The sequence below is a fragment of the Pristiophorus japonicus genome, chromosome 3 (assembly GCF_044704955.1).
Source record: "Pristiophorus japonicus isolate sPriJap1 chromosome 3, sPriJap1.hap1, whole genome shotgun sequence".
Classification (NCBI taxonomy): Eukaryota; Metazoa; Chordata; class Chondrichthyes; family Pristiophoridae; genus Pristiophorus; species Pristiophorus japonicus.
The window spans coordinates 314,291,833-314,313,960 of record NC_091979.1 but is presented as its reverse complement, the minus strand read 5'-3'; the positions used below and the strand labels follow the sequence as shown (position 1 = coordinate 314,313,960).

The 22,128-nt window shown below is 44.3% G+C and overlaps 1 protein-coding gene across 4 annotated transcripts in view; it reads right to left on the bottom strand.

The window, feature by feature from the left end:
- The window catches only part of minpp1b (multiple inositol-polyphosphate phosphatase 1b), a 119,876-nt gene that overhangs the window by 85,897 nt on the left and 11,851 nt on the right, over window positions 1-22,128 (bottom strand). For all 4 annotated transcript variants that reach the window (XR_011592784.1, XM_070876888.1, XM_070876889.1 and 1 more), the window contains exons 2-3: window positions 15,434-15,531; window positions 12,899-13,032 (exon numbers count right to left, since the gene is read on the bottom strand). Coding sequence is in view for 3 of the 4 variants with exons in the window: in XM_070876888.1 (XP_070732989.1) it covers window positions 12,899-13,032; window positions 15,434-15,531 (232 nt within the window). In the remaining variant the exon portion in view is untranslated. The remainder of the gene's footprint in view (window positions 1-12,898; window positions 13,033-15,433; window positions 15,532-22,128) is intronic.

Below are 22,128 nucleotides of genomic sequence, written 5' to 3'. Positions count from 1 at the left end.
AGTGTCGGCAACCCTAATCCCAACTTGCACGACTTGTATTTAACATTAACCTGTGACCAGCACAATATTTCTAAACGAAATCTCAAGTGTGAAAATGAGTTGCCTTATTAACCATTAAAACTGTTGCCTTCCACAATATGCTGGTAGTTGGAGGCTACCGTCCAAAAACAGATCAGGAACTTTGAATGGTGCAGACGTCACAAGCCAATAAACGAGGGTTGCCAACTCTGGTCAGCCATATTCCGGGAGGTTTCATCACATGACCACCACCAACCATCCTGCCCTGCCATTGGTCGCCCGATATGTCGTCCTTCGCGCGCACCAAGCCAATTGAAAAGCAGACAGACGCTTTGTTATTTGATTGGATGGTTCTTGGCAGTCAGTCAAACAAACATTTTGACCTTAACTCCCAGCTCCAATATTTTTATAACTGAAAAACAAAATATGTTTGCAGAAAATGGAGAAGAAAACACAATTTGTTTTGGATTCCCCTATGATTTTTTTTCTCTCTGGTTGCTCGCAGCGGTGTTCTGGAGATTAATTTTAAAATGCCTGGAGACTCCAGGACAATTCTGGAGGGTTGGTAACCCAACAACAAATGGCAATTGCGCTTGTTGAAACGGCAACGTCTGCAAGCAAATGAACTTCAATAAAACATGGAAAGTCTTTTATTTGGAGTGCATGGTATAAACTGAAAGATCAGTGTTACTTTACTATGTTCCACAGTACTGCCTTCAAAAAAAAAACTAGGTTAAACATTACAAGATAACATGTTCTCTCTAGTTATCTTCCAGTACTCTTTATGCTCGGGTTCAAGATCCAAGCCCGTTGAGCAACTCTTGTTCAATATAAATAATCCATCATCAGCATTATCATTTTCCTAATATGGACATGCACTATCACAACAATTTAAATATCTTAACACATCTGCTGATAGTTCCGCATACTGCCAGGACAACTGCACACATGCCAAACTAAAAACCTAGCAAAAGCTGACAGCTGAAAAATATCTGTGAACTTAGGCCTAATGACACATGAAGACAAGGAGCTAAGACTGAAAGTGCAGTGGAACGCTTCCTATCTCTGTAACCTCCTCCAGCCCCACGACTCAAGAGATCTCTGCGCTCCTCCAGTTCTGTCCTTTTGTGCATCACCGATTTTCATCGCTGCATTATTGGCGGCCGACCCTAATCTCTGGAATTCCCTCCATAAATATATCTGCCTTGCTCGCATCCTTTAAGATACTCCTTAAAACCTATGTCTTTGACCAAGCTTTTGGTTACCATACTAATATCTCCTTATGCGGCTCAGTGTCAAATTTTGTTTGGTAACGCTCCTGTGAAGCGCCTTGGGACGTTTTACTACATTAAAGGCGCTATATAAATGCAAGCTGTTCTTCTTGTTCTTCATCGTCTTCTTTATGGTAGAGAGACTACAAGCTACACACCGGAACCTACATTACATGCAGAAGTTGCGTGGATAGGATAAAGCTGCATTGGAGATTATCTGTAACAAGATACCATTTCTGGCAGAACTTCTCTCGGTTAGTATCGGGCTCAAGTACTCCAATGTGAGTAATCATTGGCTTTGACATGGGATTCTTGGAGATCTTGACTGCGGCCTTAAGAATAGTTATCTTCTAAATTGGGGGTTCAATGTCACAGGAAACCCCCGAGCTGAAAAGAGATAGGGAGGTTGCATGCTTATACAGAACTAAATTCATCTCCCAAAGACAAACAAGAACTTCCTAAAAGGTTTTTTTTTTTTAATTCCCTTTAAATACATTAACACGAGAGGTAGCGTAAAATGAAAAATAGAATGGCTGTACAGGTGATTATTCATGGTGCCCTAACACCATCTACTGACAGAAATATTGTACAACATCAACAACAAAAAGTCTTGGGGCTAGATTTTACACTTTTTTCGCATGTGTAAAGCCCACTTAACGTCCATTTTACTGCTGAAATTATGTATAACGCCCAGATATCGCCCATTTAGCCACAAAATGGAAACGGACGCCATTTTTTGGACACTTATTGCCGAGCATTACTTTCTCCATGTACGTAATGCCAGGAAAAAATAATACCGCCTGCCCACTTTAATCAGAATGGGCGAAACCAACGTCCATAATATAGTCCAGCGTTAGTTTCCGCACGTAATTAACGCCGAGATTCAATAATACCGACCGCCCACTTTATTTTGTCGTAAAGATCACATTTGCCGAAACTAAGGCCCAGGAGATCACCCAGCGTCACTTTCACCACCTCGCACACATCTCGCCCACAATATCGCTCGCCCAAAAAACTGCCGGGAAAAAGTGGAACTAACCGGAACTACTCACAACGGTATGGACGTCATGTTCTAAATCGCATGTCGCACCATTTAAAAGGCTGCTCTGCTTCAACCCCGGGGGAGTTCAGATGTACTCTGGAGGTCTTTGGAGGTGATGTGAACATCTGAACAAACATCTTTATCATACTGAGAACGATTGGAATTTAATAGGTGTCTTCATCGGGACGTTCATTCTTTGTGACCAATCGGTGGAAAACAGAGAGCTATTGGAATGGGGCCTGTCCTTTCTCATCCTCTCTTGATGACCAATTATAGGCTGCAGACTCGAGATGGCAGAAACATAGAAACATAGAAACATAGAAAATAGGTGCAGGAGCAGGCCATTCAGCCCTTCTAGCCTGCACCGCCATTCAATGAGTTCATGGCTGAACATGAAACTTCAGTACCCCATTCCTGCTTTCTCGCCATACCCCTTGATCCCCCGAGTAGTAAGGACTTCATCTAACTCCCTTTTGAATATATTTAGTGAATTGGCCCCAACCACTTTCTGTGGCAGAGAATTCCACAGGTTCACCACTCTCTGGGTGAAGAAGTCTCTCCTCATCTCGGTCCTAAATGGCTTACCCCTTATCCTTAGACTGTGACCCCTGGTTCTGGACTTCCCCAACATTGGGAACATTCTTCCTGCATCTAACCTGTCTAAACCCGTCAGGATTTTAAACGTTTCTATGAGGTCCCCTCTCATTCTTCTGAACTCCAGTGAATACAAGCCCAGTTGATCCAGTCTTTCTTGATAGGTCAGTCCCACCATCCCGGGAATCAGTCTGGTGAATCTTCGCTGCACTCCCTCAATAGCAAGAATGTCCTTCCTCAAGTTAGGAGACCAAAATTGTACACAATACTCCAGGTGTGGCCTCACCAAGGCCCTGTACAACTGTAGCAACACCTCCCTGCCCCTGTACTCAAATCCCCTCGCTATGAAGGCCAACATGCCATTTGCTTTCTTAACCGCCTGCTGTACCTGCATGCCAACCTTCAATGACTGATGTACCATGACACCCAGGTCTCGTTGCACCTTCACTTTTCCTAATCTGTCACCATTCAGATAATAGTCTGTCTCTCTGTTTTTACCACCAAAGTGGATAACTTCACATTTATCCACATTATACTTCATCTGCCATGCATTTGCCCACTCACCTAACCTATCCAAGTCACTCTGCAGCCTCATAGCATCCTCCTCGCAGCTCACACTGTCACCCAACTTAGAAGGTACGCTCGACTGCATCATGTCCCAATGTAAGACGTGACAGACTGATGAAGAGGACCAGATGTTACACCCCCCCGCAAGTACAAGGAGAAGCAGTCTTACCTCAACTTACCCAGCGCCATCTGCCTTCGGAGACTGCGCTTCCACAAAGAGGTTATCACAGTGAGATATGCCAGTTCATAAGGGGAGATCTGCAGCCTGCCCGCACGATCAGGACTGCACTGTCCGTCGAGGTCAAAGTCACCACGGCACTGTCGTTCTACATATCGGGTTCTTTTCAGGCCTCAGCTGGCGACATTTGCGGTCTGTCTCAGCATGCCACACATTGCTGCATTAGACAGGTCACTGAAGTCCTGTACGCATGCAGGATGGACTTTATCAGCTTCCCTATGACCAGGGAGGCTCAGACTGAGAGGGCTTTAGGATTCTACCGAATTAGTAACTTCCCCAAGGTGCAGGGAGCAATAGACTGTACGCATATCGCGATGCGGGGACCTTTTCAGGATGCAGAGGTTTTCAGGAACTGCAAGGGATTCCACTCCCTGAATATGCAACTCGTTGTCGACCGCCAGCAAATTATTATGGCAGTGAATGCTAAATTTCCGGGCAGCATCCATGAGGCTCACATCCTGCGTGAGAGTGCTGTATCTGACATGTTTACCAATCAGCCGCAAGGTCAATGCTGGATGCTTGGTGACAAAAGATATGGCCTCGCCACCTGGCTGATGACCCCCCCTGCGTGACACCCACACAGAGGCCGAGAGGCGATACAACGAGAGCCACAGAGGCACTCGCAATATCGTGGAGCAAACCATTGGAGTGCTTAAGCAGCGCTTTAGATGCCTGGACCACTCAGGAGGCGAGCTCCAATACCACCCTGAGCAGGTAGCTCAATTTGTGGTGGTGTGCTCAATGCTGCACAACTTGGCTATCAGGAGGGGACAAGAATTGCCAGAAGGGTCTGACGGTCCACCTCAGGAGAGGAAGAGGAGGACGAGGAGGTGGACGCTGACTTCGGGCCACACAATCAGGCTGACGCTGAAGCCATGCCCCCGCCCCCTGTTAACCACAGGAAAGGGCCCGTGGTGGCATCATAGCTGCAAGACTCTTACATCAGGAACTCATAAATGAGCGCTTTGCCTGAAAGAACGTTGGTGGTATTTACAAGGTTGACACACTGCTGCCTAAACGGATACGGGAGAGGACGATCCCAAGGTGGGAATGTGCTCCGAGCCAGAAACAAGATGTTGCTCGTGGCTCTCATGTGTGGTTGGCAATGGGGGTGCGGCACTTTGGGGTGCAGTGCCGCGCTCCGGGGCCACTGGGAGCCCTCTTCCACCAGTGTTCCTGGCTACCAGCTCCAGGGCATCCGCCATCCCTTCCATGTTATATATTATTTATTGGACAAAAACTTGGTGCCAACTATGTTCTGGGCGCTTAGTAGGCTTTTTGCTGCTGGTGGATCTCACTCGTGCCTCCCACAACAGCCAAACAAGCACACACCACACCCACACACACACACACACTTTCAGTCCCTCTCTGCTCCCTCTCTCTCTGTCTCCTCTTCTGTGCATGTAATGATGACCCCTGACCTCCCTGAAACACGGGAAACGAGCGTTGCCATGCCGTTGCTAAGGACGGCGACACTTTACAGCAGAAGGTCAGAGAGATTTAACGCTAACGCCCTTTTCAGATCGCTCGTGGTAACGTCCAATTTTTTAGTGAAGACTAGGGGCTTTGAGAATGGGCGACAAGCCGGCGATCTGAAAACCCATTTTTACCGCCCACGCTGTAAATACCGCTCATTTTTGGGTGATCTGTACAAAAGTGTAAAATCTAGCCCTTGGATTTGACCAAATCAATTAAAAAAGAATAATGTCCCATTGTTTGGCTTTTGCCTGGCTGGAACTCTTAAATGTCCAATGCATCCCTTGAACACCTTATAGACTAGTTTTCACCCTGCATTGGATTTACAGTTCATGTGATGTCGAACCGAAGTGGAGTGGGACTATCCCTCCAGGGACTTTCGCTCTTTGCTCTGGAAAGAATGCTGGAAAGCGTGGTCTAATTTGCACCGTAAGTTTGCACAGGTTTAAAGTAGAAATTGCTTTGCAGCAGCACCAAACATGTAGTGTAAATGCGACCTTAGTCTCAAGATATGGATGAGGAGGGCCTTTAGTCCATCCGAGCTCATCCATGCGGAAAAGATCCGGATAACGCTAGGCCTTTGTCTCCCCTATCCTACCCAGAGGTCCATTCTGTGTCGATCACAGCGGCCCTGAATTTATGATCGGAGGTTCCCACGGGGAAATGTCACCGATCCTCAAATAAAATGCTGATGGCCCTGGAGGTACGGAGACTCGCAGTCCAGGGCCTCTCTGGGTACCCGCGGGTAAAGGCTCACACATCCCAGGGGTGCAGGAAGCCCAACCAATAAAAGAAGGGGATCCACATTCATGCTTACGTATGTACGGAATCCCCATAAGAATGAATGGGAACATCCCCAAAATACATCTACACTTTAAATACATTTTTAAAATTACATTTAATTAAAGATTTAAAACAAAAATTTAATTTTTTTAAAAATAAATGTACATGTTTTAAAGGGGCTAAAAATAAACTTAACTTATTTCACAGGGTTTTAAATGTATAAATTGATTAAAAAAAGTTTTTTTTTCTGTTCTTTTAAAAACACTTACGCTTCTAAAAACAGGCCTTATGATTTGAAGAATTTCACACGCATTCGCTGGGCAGAAGTTGGGCAAATAGCCAGCGGATGCCCTTTAACCAGGGATTCGTACAATCTTTTTGACAGATTGCAAGTTCCGGGTTTCAGCACATGTGCTTTGCATGCCTAAACCCGGCCATTGCACGGGCATCACGGGCACATGCGCACCTCATACGTGCTCGTAGGGCTGGCAAATTATGGCCCTGTGTGTGAAGGAGAGTTTTCCGACTTTCGTTCTAAATTTGCCTTTTACTCATTTGAATTTGCGCTCCCTTGTTCCATAGTCACATTTCAGTTTGTAGTAGTCTTCCCCATATTTAACTTTTCTATACTGAATACTGTAGAATCTTTAGAGGAATATAGAAAGTTAAGAGGCAAAATTAAAAGGGATATTAGGAATGCGAAGAGAGAGCACGAGAAATTCTTGATTAGTAAAATTAAGGAAAACCCTAAGATGGTCGATAAATATATTAAGAGTAAGAGGGTAATTTAAAAAAAGGGTAGGGCCTGTTAGAGACCATGAGGGTAATCTTTGTGTGGAGGCGGAAGATGTTGGTAAGGTTCTTAACGAATACTTTGCATCTGTTTTCACAAAGGAAAGGGGCAATGCAGATGCTGCTATCGAGGAGGAGTGTGATATTCTGGATCAAATAAATATAGTGAGAGAAGAAGTATTAAGGGGTTTAGCAGCTTTGAAAGTAGATAAGTCCCCAGGCCCAGATGAAATGCATCCCAGGCTGTTGAGCGAAGTAAAAGAGGAAATAGCAGAGGTCTTGACCATCATTTTCCAGTCCTCTTTGGGTCTGGGCATGGTGCCGGAGGATTGGAGGACTGCTAATGTATTACCCTTGTATAAGAAGGGAGAAAGGGATAGGCTGAGTAATTACAGGCCTGTCAGCCTAACCTTAGTGGTGAGAAAATCACTGGGAAAAAAATCCTGAAAGACAGGATAAATCTGTATTTGGAAAGTCAAGGATTAATTAGGGACAGTCAGCATGGATTTGTTAAGGGAAGATTGTGTTTGACTAACCTGATTGAATTATTTGAGGAGGTAACCAAGAGGGTCGATGAGGGTAGTGCGTACAATGTAGTGTATATGGACTTTAGCAAAGCTTTTGATAAGGTCCCACATGGTAGACTGGTCATGAAGGTTAAAGCCCATGGAATCCAGGGAAAAGTGACAAGTTGGATCCAAAATTGGCTTGGAGGTAGGAAGCAAAAGATAATGATTGATGGATGTTTTTTGACTGGAAGGATGTTTCCAGTGGGGTTCCGCAGGGCTCAGTACTGGGTCCTTGCTTTTTGTGGTATACATCAATGATTTAGATTTGAATATAGGGAATATGATTAAGAAGTTTGCAGACAACACTAAAATTGGCTGTGTGGTTGATAATGAAGAGGAAAGTCATGGGCTGCAGGAGGATATCAATCTACTGGTCAGGTGGGCAGAGCAGTGGCAAATGGAATTTAATTCAGAGAAGTGTGAGGTCATGCACTTTGGGAGGGCTAATAAGGAAAGGGTATACACATTAAGCGGTCAGCCACTTAATAGTGTAGATGAACAAAGGGATCTTGGAGTGCTTGTCCACAGATCCCTGAAAGTAGCAGGCCAGGTGGATAAGGTGGTTAAGGCGGCATATGGAATGCTTGCCTTTAATGGCCGAGGCATAGAATGTAAGAGCAGGGAGGTTATGCTTAAATTGTATCATACATTGGCTAGCTCACAGCTGGAGTACTGTGTGCAGTTCTGGTCACCGTATTACAGGAAGGACATGATTGCACTAGAGGGGTTGCAGAGATTTAGTCGGATACTGCCTGGAATGGAGAATCTTAGTTATGAGGACAGATTGGATAGGTTGGGTTTGTTCTCATTGGAACAGAGGAGATTCAGAGGGGACCTCATTAAGGTGTACAAAATATTGAGGGGCCTGGACATAGTGGATAGTAAAGGTCTATTTCCATTAGTGGAGGGATCTATTACAAGGGGGCATAGTTTTAAGGTGGTTGGTGGAAGGTTTAGAGGGGATTTGAGGGGGGGGCTTCTTTACGCAGAGGGTTGTGGGGACCTGGAACTCGCTGCCTGGAAGAGTGGTGGATGCAGAAACCCTCACCACTTTTAAGAGATGGTTGGATGGGCACTTAAAGTGCAGTAACCTGCAGGGTTACGGACCTAGAGCTGGTAATTGGGATTAGACCGGATGACCTTTTGTTGGATGGCGTAGATATAATGGTAAGTACTGCAGGGAATCGAATGTGGCCAGGGTGATCTCCTGGACGAGTTTCCATCGCCTGGATGGGTCGGAGAGGAATTTTCCCAGATTTTTTATTTGGTTTTTGCCTCTCCCAGGAGATCACATGGCTCCGGTTGGGGTGGAGTGTAGAATATTTCAGTATAAGGGGTGTCGCAGTTGTGTGAGGCGGACTGGCTGGGCTGCGTGCTCTTTGCCTTTCCATCATTGTTCATAGGTTTATATGTAAACTTTAGGGCTGCTGGCCAAAGGCTGTGCGGCTCTTTGTCGGCCGGTGTGGACACAATGGGCCGAAATGGCCTCCTTCTGCGCTGTAAATTTCTATGTTTCTATACCATTCACAATACAATGTGTATTTATTACATGCTGTCTCAAAACATTACAGCCCAAAATATTACAGTCTTTCCTCGGAACTCAGCCCTCCGAAGCGAGGAATCAGCTCCGCTGTGCTCCGCCTCCTGCTCGTGTCTTGACAACATCCCTCAACTTCACTCTGATGACCTGATTAATGTTGGACAATTTACAACGAGGGGAATTGTGGTCACTTCTCCACCTGTCAGCTACCATGGTTGTTGGTGAATGAATGTGAGCAGCCTCCCATCTAGTTACGGCTGGCCCTGTGGCCATAGCATGAGCCTGAAGCCTAATTTGTCACTAATTGGCAATCAGCGAGGCCACAGATACAGGAAATGGAAATAAATTCACAATGATGCAGGTAAATTTCTGGACTAGAGCTTTTACTTTGTATCTAATGGAGTACACCTGACTTGAAAGCACTTGACGCTGCCACTGGGGGCAAGAAGTGATCCATTCCTCAGGACTAAAATGCCTTACCCTGATGAGCACAAAATCAAGGGAGAAAGAAAAGTTATTGATGACCTCGAGGAAAGATGAAATGACTACGCGTAACAAATTGCAACCAAACTCTACACATGGGGTAAAGGGAATACCAGTGGTAACTGGGGCATCTATTGACCTCCATTTGCTGAAACCGCAGCATTGATCTCCAATGTTTAAATGACAAACACAGTTACTGTCCTATTGTGTGCCACCAACAGTATGATATGCTAAAGAGGCATTTTCATTAGAACAGAGGAGATTATGGGGTAAATGGACAGAGATGTTTAAAATTGGAAGGAATGGAATAGACCTTTTCCAGTGGTTTGAGGAGTGGAGAATGCGGGGCCATAGATACAAGGTTAACTGTAAGCGATTCAGAACAGAGAGCAGGAGATACCTTCTTACATGGAGTGTTCGGATTGGCCAGTATTCCTGCTCCTGGTACACTATCCATTGCCCCATTCTGGATTAGTCTTTTCTGTGATGCTCCCTCGAGGTTCAACATCCCACTGACAGTCATTGACTACAATGAAGAAAGGTCTCTTGGGTAAGATACTAGAGGTAACTAGTTCCTGTTGAATCTAACCCTAGCAAGGAGGAGAGGAGAGAGGGGAGGGAAGATTGGTCACTTGGCCAAAGTACCGGAGAGCAAGTGCAATAAGGAAAGTAGAAAGGAAGGGATTAGAACTTAACATAGGAACATAAGAATTAGGAGTAGGAGGCCGCTCGGCCCCCTGAGCCTGCTCCACCATTCAATAAGATCATGGCTGATCTTCTACCTCAACTCCATTTTTCTGCACTGTCCCCATATCTCTTGATTCTCCGAGTCTCCAAAAATTTATCGATCTCCGTCTTGAATATACTCAAAGGCCGAGCCTCCACAGCCTTCTGGGGTAGAGAATTCTAAAGATTCGCCATCCTCTGAGTGAAGAAATTTCTCCTCATCCTAGTCCTAAATGGCCGATACCTTATTCTGAGACTGTGACCCCTGGTTCTCGACCCCCTCAGCCAAATGAAACATCCACCCTGCATCTACCCTGTTAAGCCCTGTAAGAATGTTGTATGTTTCAATGAGATTATCTCTCATTCTTCTAAACTCGAGAGAACATAGAACTAGTCTACTCAATCTCTCCTCATAGGACAATCGTCCCTTCCCAGGAATCAGTCTGGTGAACCTTTGTTTCACTCCCTCTATGGCAAATATAACCTTCCTTAGATAAGGAGACCAAAACTGTACACAATACTCTAGGGTCCTCTCACCAGGGCCCTATATAATTGCAGCAAGACCTCTTTATTCTTCAACTCAAATCCTCTTGTAAAAGGCCAACATACCATTTGCTTTCTTAATTACTTGCTGTACCTGCAGGTTAACTTTGAGTGATGTGTGTACTACGACACCCAGGTCCCTCTGAATACCAACATTTCCCAATCTCTCACCATTTAAAAAATACTCTGCTTTTCTATTTTTCGTACCAAAGTGGATAACTTCACATTTCTCCACATTATATTCCATTTGCCATGTTCTTGTCCATTCACTTAGCCTGTCTATATGCCCTTGAAGTCTCTTTGCATCCTCCTCACAACTTATATTCCCACCTAGCTTTGTATCATCAGCAAACTTGGACGGGTTACATTTGGACCCCTCATCCAAATCATTGATATAGGCCCAAGCACTGATCCTTGCGGCACCCCACTAGTTACAGCCTGCCAATCTGAAATTTTTTTCTTACTCTCTGATAGAGAATTCAAGCTCTGCAGCCCGGCTGCAGTTTTGAAAAAACACAGACCACATTGCATTAAGTCATCAATCAACGTGACATTTTAGGACCTTGGGTAGCGAGCCAATTAAAGGTTAAAAGACTATCAATTGAGCCAATAAGGTCAAAGAAGGCGAGTTCTTTTCTCTAAATTGAACCAGGTATAAGTACAGCCATTTTGGCCATGTGGTCTCAGAAGGATAAAGGCCTGGCTTAAAGCCAGAGGCTTGTTGCTGCTGCCAGAATAAAGTTACATTAAAACCACAATCGGAGTTCGTATTTCTTTGGAAATTAAGAGATCTAACACTCTCTGTTTTCTGTCTGTTAACCAATCCTCAATCCATGCTAGTATATTACCCCTAATCCCATGAGCCCTAATTTTGTTCAATAACCTCTTGTGTGGCACCTTATCGAATGCCTTCTGAAAATCCAAATACACCACATCCACTGGTTCCCCCCTTATCTATTCTACTAGTTACAACCTCAAAAAACTCGTAACAGATTTGTCAAACATGTTTTCCCTTTCATAAATCCATGGTGACTCTGTCTAATCCTATTACTATTTTCTAAGTGCCCTGTTACCACATCCTTAATAATAGGTTCGAGCATTTTCCCTACTCCTGATGTCAGGCTAACTGGTCTGTCGTTCCCCATTTTCTCTCTCCCTCCTTTCATAAATAGTGGGGTTACATATGTTACCTTCCAATCTGCAGGAACCGTTCTGGAATCTATGGAATTTTGGAAGATGACAACCAATGCATCCACTATCTCTATAGCCACCTCTTTCAAAACCCTATGATGTAGACCATGGGGCTTTATCGGCTTTCAGTCCCATTCATTTCTCCAGTACTATTCTTTTACTATTAGTGATTTCTTTCAGTTCCTCATTCTCATCCGACCCTTGGTACTTCACTATTTCAGGGAGGTTTTTCGTGTCTTCTACCATGAAGTATTTGTTGAATTTCTCTGCCATTTCCTTATTCCCCATTATAATTTCTCCTATCTCAGCCTGTAGGGGGACCTACATTTACTTTTGCTAATCTTTTTCTTTTTACATATCTATAGAAGCTTTTACACTGTTTTTATGTCTCTTGTTAGTTTACTCTCATATCCTATTTTTTTTCTTTCTCAATTTCTTGGTCCTCAGCCTGTTAAGCGGTCACCTGGGTCAGATACTAGAGGGCAACTGTGAAATTGTACCCCAGCAAGGAGAGGAAGAGGGGAAGCCACTTGATTGAGGTACGGGAGGGCAGCCAGTGCCAAAGGCATTGTGCACCAGCAAAGAGGATGATGGGAGGAGAAGAAAAAAAACAAACCCAGAAAAAAAAAAATCCCAGGAAAAACTGTGAAAAGAATCAAAGAAATTGGAAAGAGATAGATGCACCATTAAGAGGTAATATGAAGTGAGAAATGGAGGTTTGCAGACATATTAAAAACAGAACTGAAGGAGAGGGGACAAAGGCCAGGATGTGCTCAGGGCGTTAATAGCAGGACGAGATGTGGAAAGGTTAAGACGGTTGCATTTTAAATTCAGATAAACTGGAGCTAGTTCCAGTCAGCTCAGTGATTAAATGGGCTGTATTTCAGGAGTAAACCACTGCATGGAAGCAAATCACAAAATGCGTGAATCTGAATGTAAACAGCTGCAAGCCTTCAAGCCATGTTCATTCACTGTGATAAATCAGCACTCGAACCATGGAACTCTGATTAGGTGCACTAACTGTTAATCCATTATTGTGACATATTTCAAAGATATGATCTTTACCTCTCATTCTCCTCGATGGCCTGGTCCAAATACTGGAATATATCTTGAAACAGGTTGCAGCTGGAGAGACCATTAATGTTATAGCCATAGCTTCTCTTCCAGTATTGCTTGAGATCACCCAAATATTCCAGTACCTGAGAGAGAAATGGATAAGTGGAATAGTTAATTTAACGGTTATGTTTTTTTTTGTATTTCAGTGAAAACTTTTTGAGTAAAGAATCTAAATATAAATTAATGTGCCTGGCAGTGACGGCCCACAAATGATGTGCTGGAACCAAACAAATATTTCCTCCTTTGTAGTGCCGCATCATCTGATTGCCCATTTGGAGTGCGATAAATTATTTAAAGTGTAGTGTACCCTTTTAATAGTGAGAAGCGAAATAACCACGTGACATACTGTAAAATGCGGTGTAAGAGTCGCACCTCAATCCTGCAGTTGCTGTTCTATTCGATAAACTGTATTGGTGCTAAATTCACATCCTTGTATTTGGATGATTCACTGGGCTTAGGTATGGCAGATTAGATAGTAAGTCGGTTTCTTTCAATCTGAGTTCACTGATCGCAGCTAGTACAATAGCAGCGGGCACTGCTCTTCGTCTCAGAGCTCAAGTTGGGAGGGAGGGGGTGGGGATATCTCTGCTGGAGATACGGTCGTTCCAATGGTCCCTGCTGGAGATACGATCGTTCCAATGTTCCCTGCTGGAGATACGATCATTCCAATTGTCCCTGCTGGAGATACGATCGTTCCAATAGTCCCTGCTGGATATACAATCGTTCCAATAGTCCCTGCTGGATATACGATCGTTCCAATGGTCCCTGCTGGAGATACGATCGTTCCAATAGTCCCTGCTGGATATACGATCGTTCCAATGGTCCCTGCTGGAGATACGATCGTTCCAATAGTCCCTGCTGGAGATACGATCGTTCCAATGGTCCCTGCTGGAGATACGATCGTTCCAATGATCCCTGCTGGAGATACGATCATTCCAATGTTCCCTGCTGGAGATACAATTGTTCCAATGATCCCTGCTGGAAATACAAATTGTTCCAATGATCCCTGCTGGAGCTACGATCATTCCAATGTTCCCTGCTGGAGATACGATCATTCCAATGTTCCCTGCTGGAGATACGATCATTCCAATGTTCCCTGCTGGAGATACGATCATTCCAATGTTCCCTGCTGGAGATACGATCATTCCAATGTTCCCTGCTGGAGATACGATCATTCCAATGTTCCCTGCTGGAGATACGATCATTCCAATGTTCCCTGCTGGAGATACGATCATTCCAATGTTCCCTGCTGGAGATACGATCATTCCAATGTTCCCTGCTGGAGGTGCTGGTGCTTGGATGCTTTGAGAGATAAGGTTTCACTGTGGTGTTCTTCCTGCCTACTGATCCTTATGGTCAAGGCAAACAAAGAAACAATGGCCATATGGGACAAGATACTGGACACTTCCTTCAGGAGTGCAGGGGAAAAAAGTTAGCAAAGAAAACTGGTGGGAAAAAGACAGCCAGATTCACATTTGTGGTTTACACAAATTAATGACTTGTGACCTAAACCACAGCGGTTCAAGACGAAGGCCCACCACCTTCTCAAGGGCCACTAAGGATGGGCAATAAATGCAGCCTTGCCAGCAACGCCCACACCCTGAGAATGAAATTTTATAAAGTCGTATCCACAGGTGATCAGCAGGTGAGCTGACAATTTCAGAATGCAGCTATGGAGAAAATGAGACCTCTGCTTAACTGACTTCAGGACAAGCATATGATTTCTCGTGAGCCTGGAGGTTTGGCCTATAGTACTGTTCCAGAATAATTGCAAATCAAACTGCAGAAGTGTAAACTGCTGTTCTTGCTGCAGTACTGGGGATTTCTAAAGGCTAAGATAAGTGCAGTAGGGAGTGTTCAATATTGAGGATGTAAAAGATTCCATGACTCTATTTCGAAGAAATGCCAGGGAGATCACCCCGATGTCCTGGCCATTATTGATCCCTCAACCAACATCACTAAAAAAAAAACAGATTATCTGGTCATTATTACGCTGTTGTTTGTGGGACTTTGCTGTGCTCAAATTGGCTGCCGCGTTTCCTACATTACAAAAGTGACTACACTTAAAAAGTAATGCATTAGCTGTAAAGCGCCTGAGGTCGTGAAAGGCGCTAAATAAGCAGACGCTCCTGCTTTTTTTTTTTCTTCCAGCTACGAAAATGAGAAAATAGCTACAAAAAAAGATTATTGTTTGTAGTTTTAACCTTTCCTCCAAAAAAAACATAGTTTAAGGCTCTGTGTAGGCGCCAGTCCTGCAGCTTCAGCAGTGAGTCTAGTCCCTATGTAACAGTGAATGGGTCGGGGCATCTCTGCTCATTTTCACCTCGTCGGTTAAGTAGTTCTGAGTCAGCAACGTACCTGCATTCACTGATAGATGAAGAGTCTGCTGCTTAAATAAGGTTTTATTTTGATAACATTAATTTTGAAGGACATATCTGGAAACTTTCACTCAGAAATATTGATGATTTTGCTTTCTATTTTTACCTCCACATCTTCCTTATCCAAAAGATCACACCAGGGGGAAACTATGCCTTTGAGGATGAACTCATAGGTGCAGAGGTAAAATGTTGCTTCCACCATATCTGCAACACAAAAATAAAACAAGCTTACCTAAACCACGTTAAAATGGTGCTGAGACAACAGATTATAATTCAATCATACTTTACCAAGCATAAGTCAGAGGAGTTGATTTCTTTTTACTAAAGAATAATCATGTAGACACAAAACTTAATGCTCAACAAGGAGAACAATGAACAAGGAGTATTCAACATTCAGGAAGGATAGAATAAAAGGAAAAGGAGGTGGGGTAGCATTGCTGGTTAAGGAGGAGATTAAGGCAATAGTTAGGAAGGACATTAGCTTGGATGATGTGGAATCTATATGGGTAGAGCTGCAGAACACCAAAGGGCAAAAAACGTTAGTGGGAGTTGTGTACAGACCTCCAAACAGTAGTAGTGATGTTGGGGAGGGCATCAAACATGAAATTAGGGGTGCGTGCAATAAAGGTGCAGCAGTTATAATGGGTGACTTTAATATGCACATAGATTGGGCTAACCAAACTGGAAGCAATACGGTGGAGGAGGATTTCCTGGAGTGCATAAGGGATGGTTTTTTAGACCAATATGTCGAGGAACCAACTAGGGGGGAGGCCATCTTAGACTGGGTGTTATGTAATGAGAGAGGATTAATTAGCAATCTCGTTGTGCGAGGCCCCTTGGGGAAGAGTGACCATAATATGGTGGAATTCTGCATTGGGATGGAGAATGAAACAGTTAATTCAGAGACCATGGTCCAGAACTTAAAGAAGGCTAACTTTGAAGGTATGAGGCGTGAATTGGCTGGGATGGATTGGCGAATGATACTTAAGGGGTTGACTGTGGATGGGCAATGGCAGACATTTAGAGACCGCATGGATGAACTACAACAATTGTACATTCCTGTCTGGCATAAAAATAAAAAAGGAAAGGTGGCTCAACCGTGGCTATCAAGGGAAATCAGGGATAGTATTAAAGCCAAGGAAGTGGCATACAAATTGGCCAGAAATAGCAGCGAACCTGGGGACTGGGAGAAATTTAGAACTCAGCAGAGGAGGACAAAGGGTTTGATTAGGGCAGGGAAAATGGAGTATGAGAAGAAGCTTGCAGGGAACATTAAGACGGATTGCAAAAGTTTCTATAGATATGTAAAGAGAAAAAGGTTAGTAAAGACAAACGTAGGTCCCCTGCAGTCAGAATCAGGGGAAGTCATAACGGGGAACAAAGAAATGGCGGACCAATTGAACAAGTACTTTGGTTCGGTATTCACGAAGGAGGACACGAACAACCTTCCGGTTATAAAAAGGGTCGGTGGGTCGAGTAAGGAGGAACTGAGGGAAATCCTTATTAGCCGGGAAATTGTGTTGGGAAAATTGATGGGATTGAAGGCCGATAAATCCCCAGGGCCTGATGGACTGCATCCCAGAGTACTTAAGGAGGTGGCCTTGGAAATAGTGGATGCGTTGACAGTCATTTTCCAACATTCCATTGACTCTGGATCAGTTCCTATGGAGTGGAGGGTAGCCAATGTAACCCCACTTTTTAAAAAAGGAGGGAGAGAGAAAACAGGGAATTATAGACCGGTTAGCCTGACATCGGTAGTGGGTAAAATGATGGAATCAATTATTAAGGATGTCATAGCAGTGCATTTGGAAAGAGGTGACATGATAGGTCCAAGTCAGCATGGATTTGTGAAAGGGAAATCATGCTTGACAAATCTTCTGGAATTTTTTGAGGATGTTTCCAGTAGAGTGGATAAGGGAGAACCAGTTGATGTGGTATATTTGGACTTTCAGAAGGCGTTCGACAAGGTCCCACACAAGAGATTGATGTGCAAAGTTAGAGCACATGGGATTGGGGGTAGTGTACTGACATGGATTGAGAACTGGTTGTCAGACAGGAAGCAAAGAGTAGGAGTAAATGGGTACTTTTCAGAATGGCAGGCAGTGACTAGTGGGGTACCGCAAGGTTCTGTGCTGGGGCCCCAGCTGTTTACACTGTACATTAATGATTTAGATGAGGGGATTAAATGTAGTATCTCCAAATTTGCGGATGACACTAAGTTGGGTGGCAGTGTGAGCTGCGAGGAGGATGCTGTGAGGCTGCAGAGCGACTTGGATAGGTTAGGTGAGTGGGCAAATGCATGGCAGATGAAGTATAATGTGGATAAATGTGAGGTTATCCACTTTGGTGGTAAAAACAGAGAGACAGACTATTATCTGAATGGTGACAGATTAGGAAAAGGGGAGGTGCAAAGAGACCTGGGTGTCATGGTATACATCAGTCATTGAAGGTTGGCATGCAGGTGCAGCAGGCGGTTAAGAAAGCAAATGGCATGTTGGCCTTCATAGCAAGGGGATTTGAGTACAGGGGCAGGGAGGTGTTGCTACAGTTGTACAGGGCATTGGTGAGGCCACACCTGGAGTATTGTGTACAGTTTTGGTCTCCTAACCTGAGGAAGGACATTCTTGCTATTGAGGGAGTGCAGCGAAGGTTCACCAGACTGATTCCCGGGATGGCGGGACTGACCTATCAAGAAAGACTGGATCAACTGGGCTTGTATTCACTGGAGTTCAGAAGAATGAGAGGGGACCTCATAGAAACATTTAAAATTCTGACGGGGTTAGACAGGTTAGATGCAGGAAGAATGTTCCCAATGTTGGGGAAGTCCAGAACCAGAGGTCACAGTCTAAGGATAAGGGGTAAGCCATTTAGGACCGAGATGCGGAGGAACTTCTTCACCCAGAGAGTGGTGAACCTGTGGAATTCTCTACCACAGAAAGTTGTTGAGGCCAATTCACTAAATATATTCAAAAAGGAGTTAGATGAGGTCCTTACTACTAGGGGGATCAAGGGGTATGGCGAGAAAGCAGGAATGGGGTACTGAAGTTGAATGTTCAGCCATGAACTCATTGAATGGCGGTGCAGGCTAGAAGGGCCGAATGGCCTACTCCTGCATCTATTTTCTATGTTTCTATGTTTCTTTTCTAATCAATCTGATTGAATATACAGATTAGCTTTAAATTCAATCCAAAGCTTTGCCTATTAAGAAATCCGTAGTTAGTTCTAGCCATTCTAAATTTATAGACAGGGATTACAGCATTAGTTTGGTGAAATACTTATGCCAGCACACAAGTGGACGTTCGGTCCCACTCTCCCTCGCTCAGCAGTCTGTCACATTGCAAGGGCAGAGAAACCAGAATGAGAACTTCAGTTTAGCACCATCTAGTGATCCACACTGCACATGACGAGAAAATCTGCAGAATGGACACAAGGGGGCGCAATTTTCACCTTCACTTTGATTCTAGTTTGACACTGCTTTGAGACCTGCCAGAAAACCAAGAGCAATCAGTGCATCATTTTCATGTGGAACATAACTTGCATAAAAGCCTCACAATTCCAGGTAAAAACTCCACTGATCTTGGGGAGGATGCCACTTGTGGGAGATGAAAACTGCATGGAAGTCAAATTTAAAGGGATGGGGACAATTAAAGGGGAGCGGCACGAGGAGGGCATTAATAGGCATCTCATCCCTTCAGCAACCTCTGCCATGGCAGAAGGGGTATGGGATTAAGTCATGCATTGTCTCATTCAGCGTACTGTATACTTATAAGTGACTTGCATGATTTTCACAGTGCAAACTAGATGGTCTCTCATGGCCATGCTGATGGGTAGTCTAGGACTTTTGAGCAGGTTTTGATTTCTGTCAGGGCCCTGTTGCAGCCTATATAGCTCACCCATCATTGAATTAAAGCCAATTTTACTGAAGCAATGACTTGCATGAGGTAATAATATGACGCGTTTTACCAATAAAGAAAGATTTAGGTCTCTGATCCAAAATGTTGTAATACCATTTACAAAGTTGCTTAAAATGGAAGTTACACGGAGTTACGAGTCTACTGCACAGAAACAAGCCGTATGCTGCCATATATGCTTCACACGAGCTTCCTACCAACCACCTTCATCTAACCCTGTCAGCATAATCTTCTATTCTTTTCTCCCTGTGGCTCGGTGGGTAGCACACTCACCTCCGAGTCAGAAGGATGCAAGTTCACATCCCACTCCAGGGACTTGAGCACAAAATCTAGGCTGACACTACTGAGGGAGAGTGCTGCACTGTCAGAGGTGCCATCTTTCGGTTGAGACGTTAAACCGAGGCCCTGTCTGCTCTCTCAGGTGGACGTAAAAGATCCCATGGCACTATTTTGAAGAAGAGCAGGGGGAGTTATCCCCGGTGTCCTGGCCAATATTTATCCCTCAACCAACAACAAAAACAGTCTTATCTGGTCGTAATCGCATTGATGTTTGAGGGAGTTGCTGTGCGCTAATTGGCTGCCGCATTTCCCACTTCATCATCAAAGGCAATCTACAACAATGACTACACTCCAAAAGTAGTTAATTGGCTGTAAAATGCTTTGAGACATCCGGTGGTCGTGAAAAGCGCTATATTAATGTAGGTCGTTCTTTCTCATGTGCTTATCGAGCTTCCCCTTAAATATATTTATGCTATTTGCCCCAACTGCTTCTTGTAATCACGTGTTCCACATTCTGACCACTCTCTGGATAAAGAAGTTTCTCCTGAATTTCCTATTGGATTTATTAATGGCTATCTTATATTTAAAACCTCTAATTTTGGACTGCTGCAGAAATGGAAACATTTTGTCTACATCTACCTTATGAAACACTTTCAGAATGTAAAAGACCTCTATCAAGTCAGCCCTCAGCCGCCTTTCGTTTTAGAAAAGAGAAAAGACCCCAGCCTGTTCGGCCTTTCCTGACAAGTATATCCTCTCAGTTCTGGTATCATCTTTGTGAATCTTTTTTGCACCTTCACCAATGTCACTATATCTGTCTTATAATATGGAGACTAACCAAGGTTTGATACAAGTTTAACATAATTTTACTGCTTTTCAATTCTATCCCTCCAGAAATGAACCCCACTGCTTGGTTTGCTTTTTATGGCCTTATTAACTTGCGTCGCTATTTTTAGTGATTTGTGAAAGTGTGCCCCTAGATTCCTCTATCTTTTACCCTATTTAAACTCTTATTTTCCAGCTCTTTATTCTTCCTACCTAAATGCACCACCTCACACTTATCTATATTGAAATTCATTTGCCAATTACATGCCCATTCTGCTAATTTATTAACATCTTCTTGTATTTTGTCACAGTCTCCCAGGTGTCAGTGGGGATGTTGCACTTTATCAGGGAGGCTTTGAGGGTGTCCTTGTAACGTTTCCTCTGCCCACCTTTGGCTCGTTTACCGTGAAGGAGTTCCGAGTAGAGCGCTTGCTTTGGGAGTCTCGTGTCTGGCATGAGAAGAATGTTCTTCATGCTGGGGATGTTGGCCTGGTCGAGGACACTAACGTTGGTGAGTCTGTCCTCCCAGGGGATTTGCAGGATCTTGCAGAGACATTGTTGATGGTAGTTCTCCAGCGATTTGAGGTGTCTACTGTACATGGTCCCTGTCTCTTAGCCATACAGGAGAGCGGGTATTACTACAGCCCTGTAGACCATGAGCATGGTGGCAGATTTGCGGGCCTGGTCTTCGAACACTCTTTTCCTCAGGCAGCCGAAGGAGGCAGTGTTGAATTTCGTCGTCAATGTCTGCTCTTGTTTATAAGAGGCTCCCGGGTATGGGAAATGGTCCACGTTGTCCAGGGCCGCGCCGTGGATCTTGATGACTGGGGGGCAGTGCTGTGCGGCAGGGACAGGTTGGTGGAGGACCTTTGTCTTACGGATATTTAGTGTAAGGCCTGCTTTCGTACACCTCAGTGAATTTGTTGACTATGTCTTGGAGTTCAGCTTCTGTATGTGCGCAGACGCAAGCGTCGTCCGCATACTGTAGTTCAACGACAGAGGTTTGGGAGGTCTTGGACTTGGCCTGGAGACGACGAAGGTTGAACAGGTTCCCATTGGTTCTGTAGTTTAGATCCACTCCAGCGGGGAGCTTGTTAACTGTGAGGTGGAGCATGGCAGCGAGGAAGATTGAGAAGAGGGTTAGCGCGATGATGCAGCCCTGCTTGACCCCGGTCCGGATCATCTGGCTCTTTATTACAAATTATTGTCTCCAATTCTGCCATTTTGTTTCATATACAGTGCTCATTGCTGGTAAGTTAGTTGTTTTGTTTTTAATTGTTCCCCTCACTTTATTTTTAGCAGTCATTTTAGACTGAGGTTCTATAACTGTATTTGTTCTCTGACCATTTGTGTTACCCTTATTGCTTACCTTGGTCTGAACTTTACTCTCATCTCCTATTTCTATTATTTTCACCAGATCTTTCCCCCCGTCTTACTAGTTTAAAGTCCTATTCACAGCCCTATTTATCCTTTCTGCTGGGAGATTGGTCCCATTCCGGTTCAGGTGAGGCCCATCCCAGTGACACAGCACCTTCCTGCCCCAGTGCTGGTGCCAGTGTCCCGTGAAATGGAAATCAGGAGTCACCCACGTACTGTAGTACTAGAGCCACATGTAGGCCTGCCAGTTTTGGGTGGCCGGTTCCCTTCCTTCCTTGAAGGACATTATTATTAGTTGGGCTTTTTCCGATAAATTACCAGGTTTATTCAATTCAAATTCACAATTTGCCATGGTGGGATTTAAACATGACCTCTGGGTTGTGAATCCAGTACTAAACCACGAGGCTAA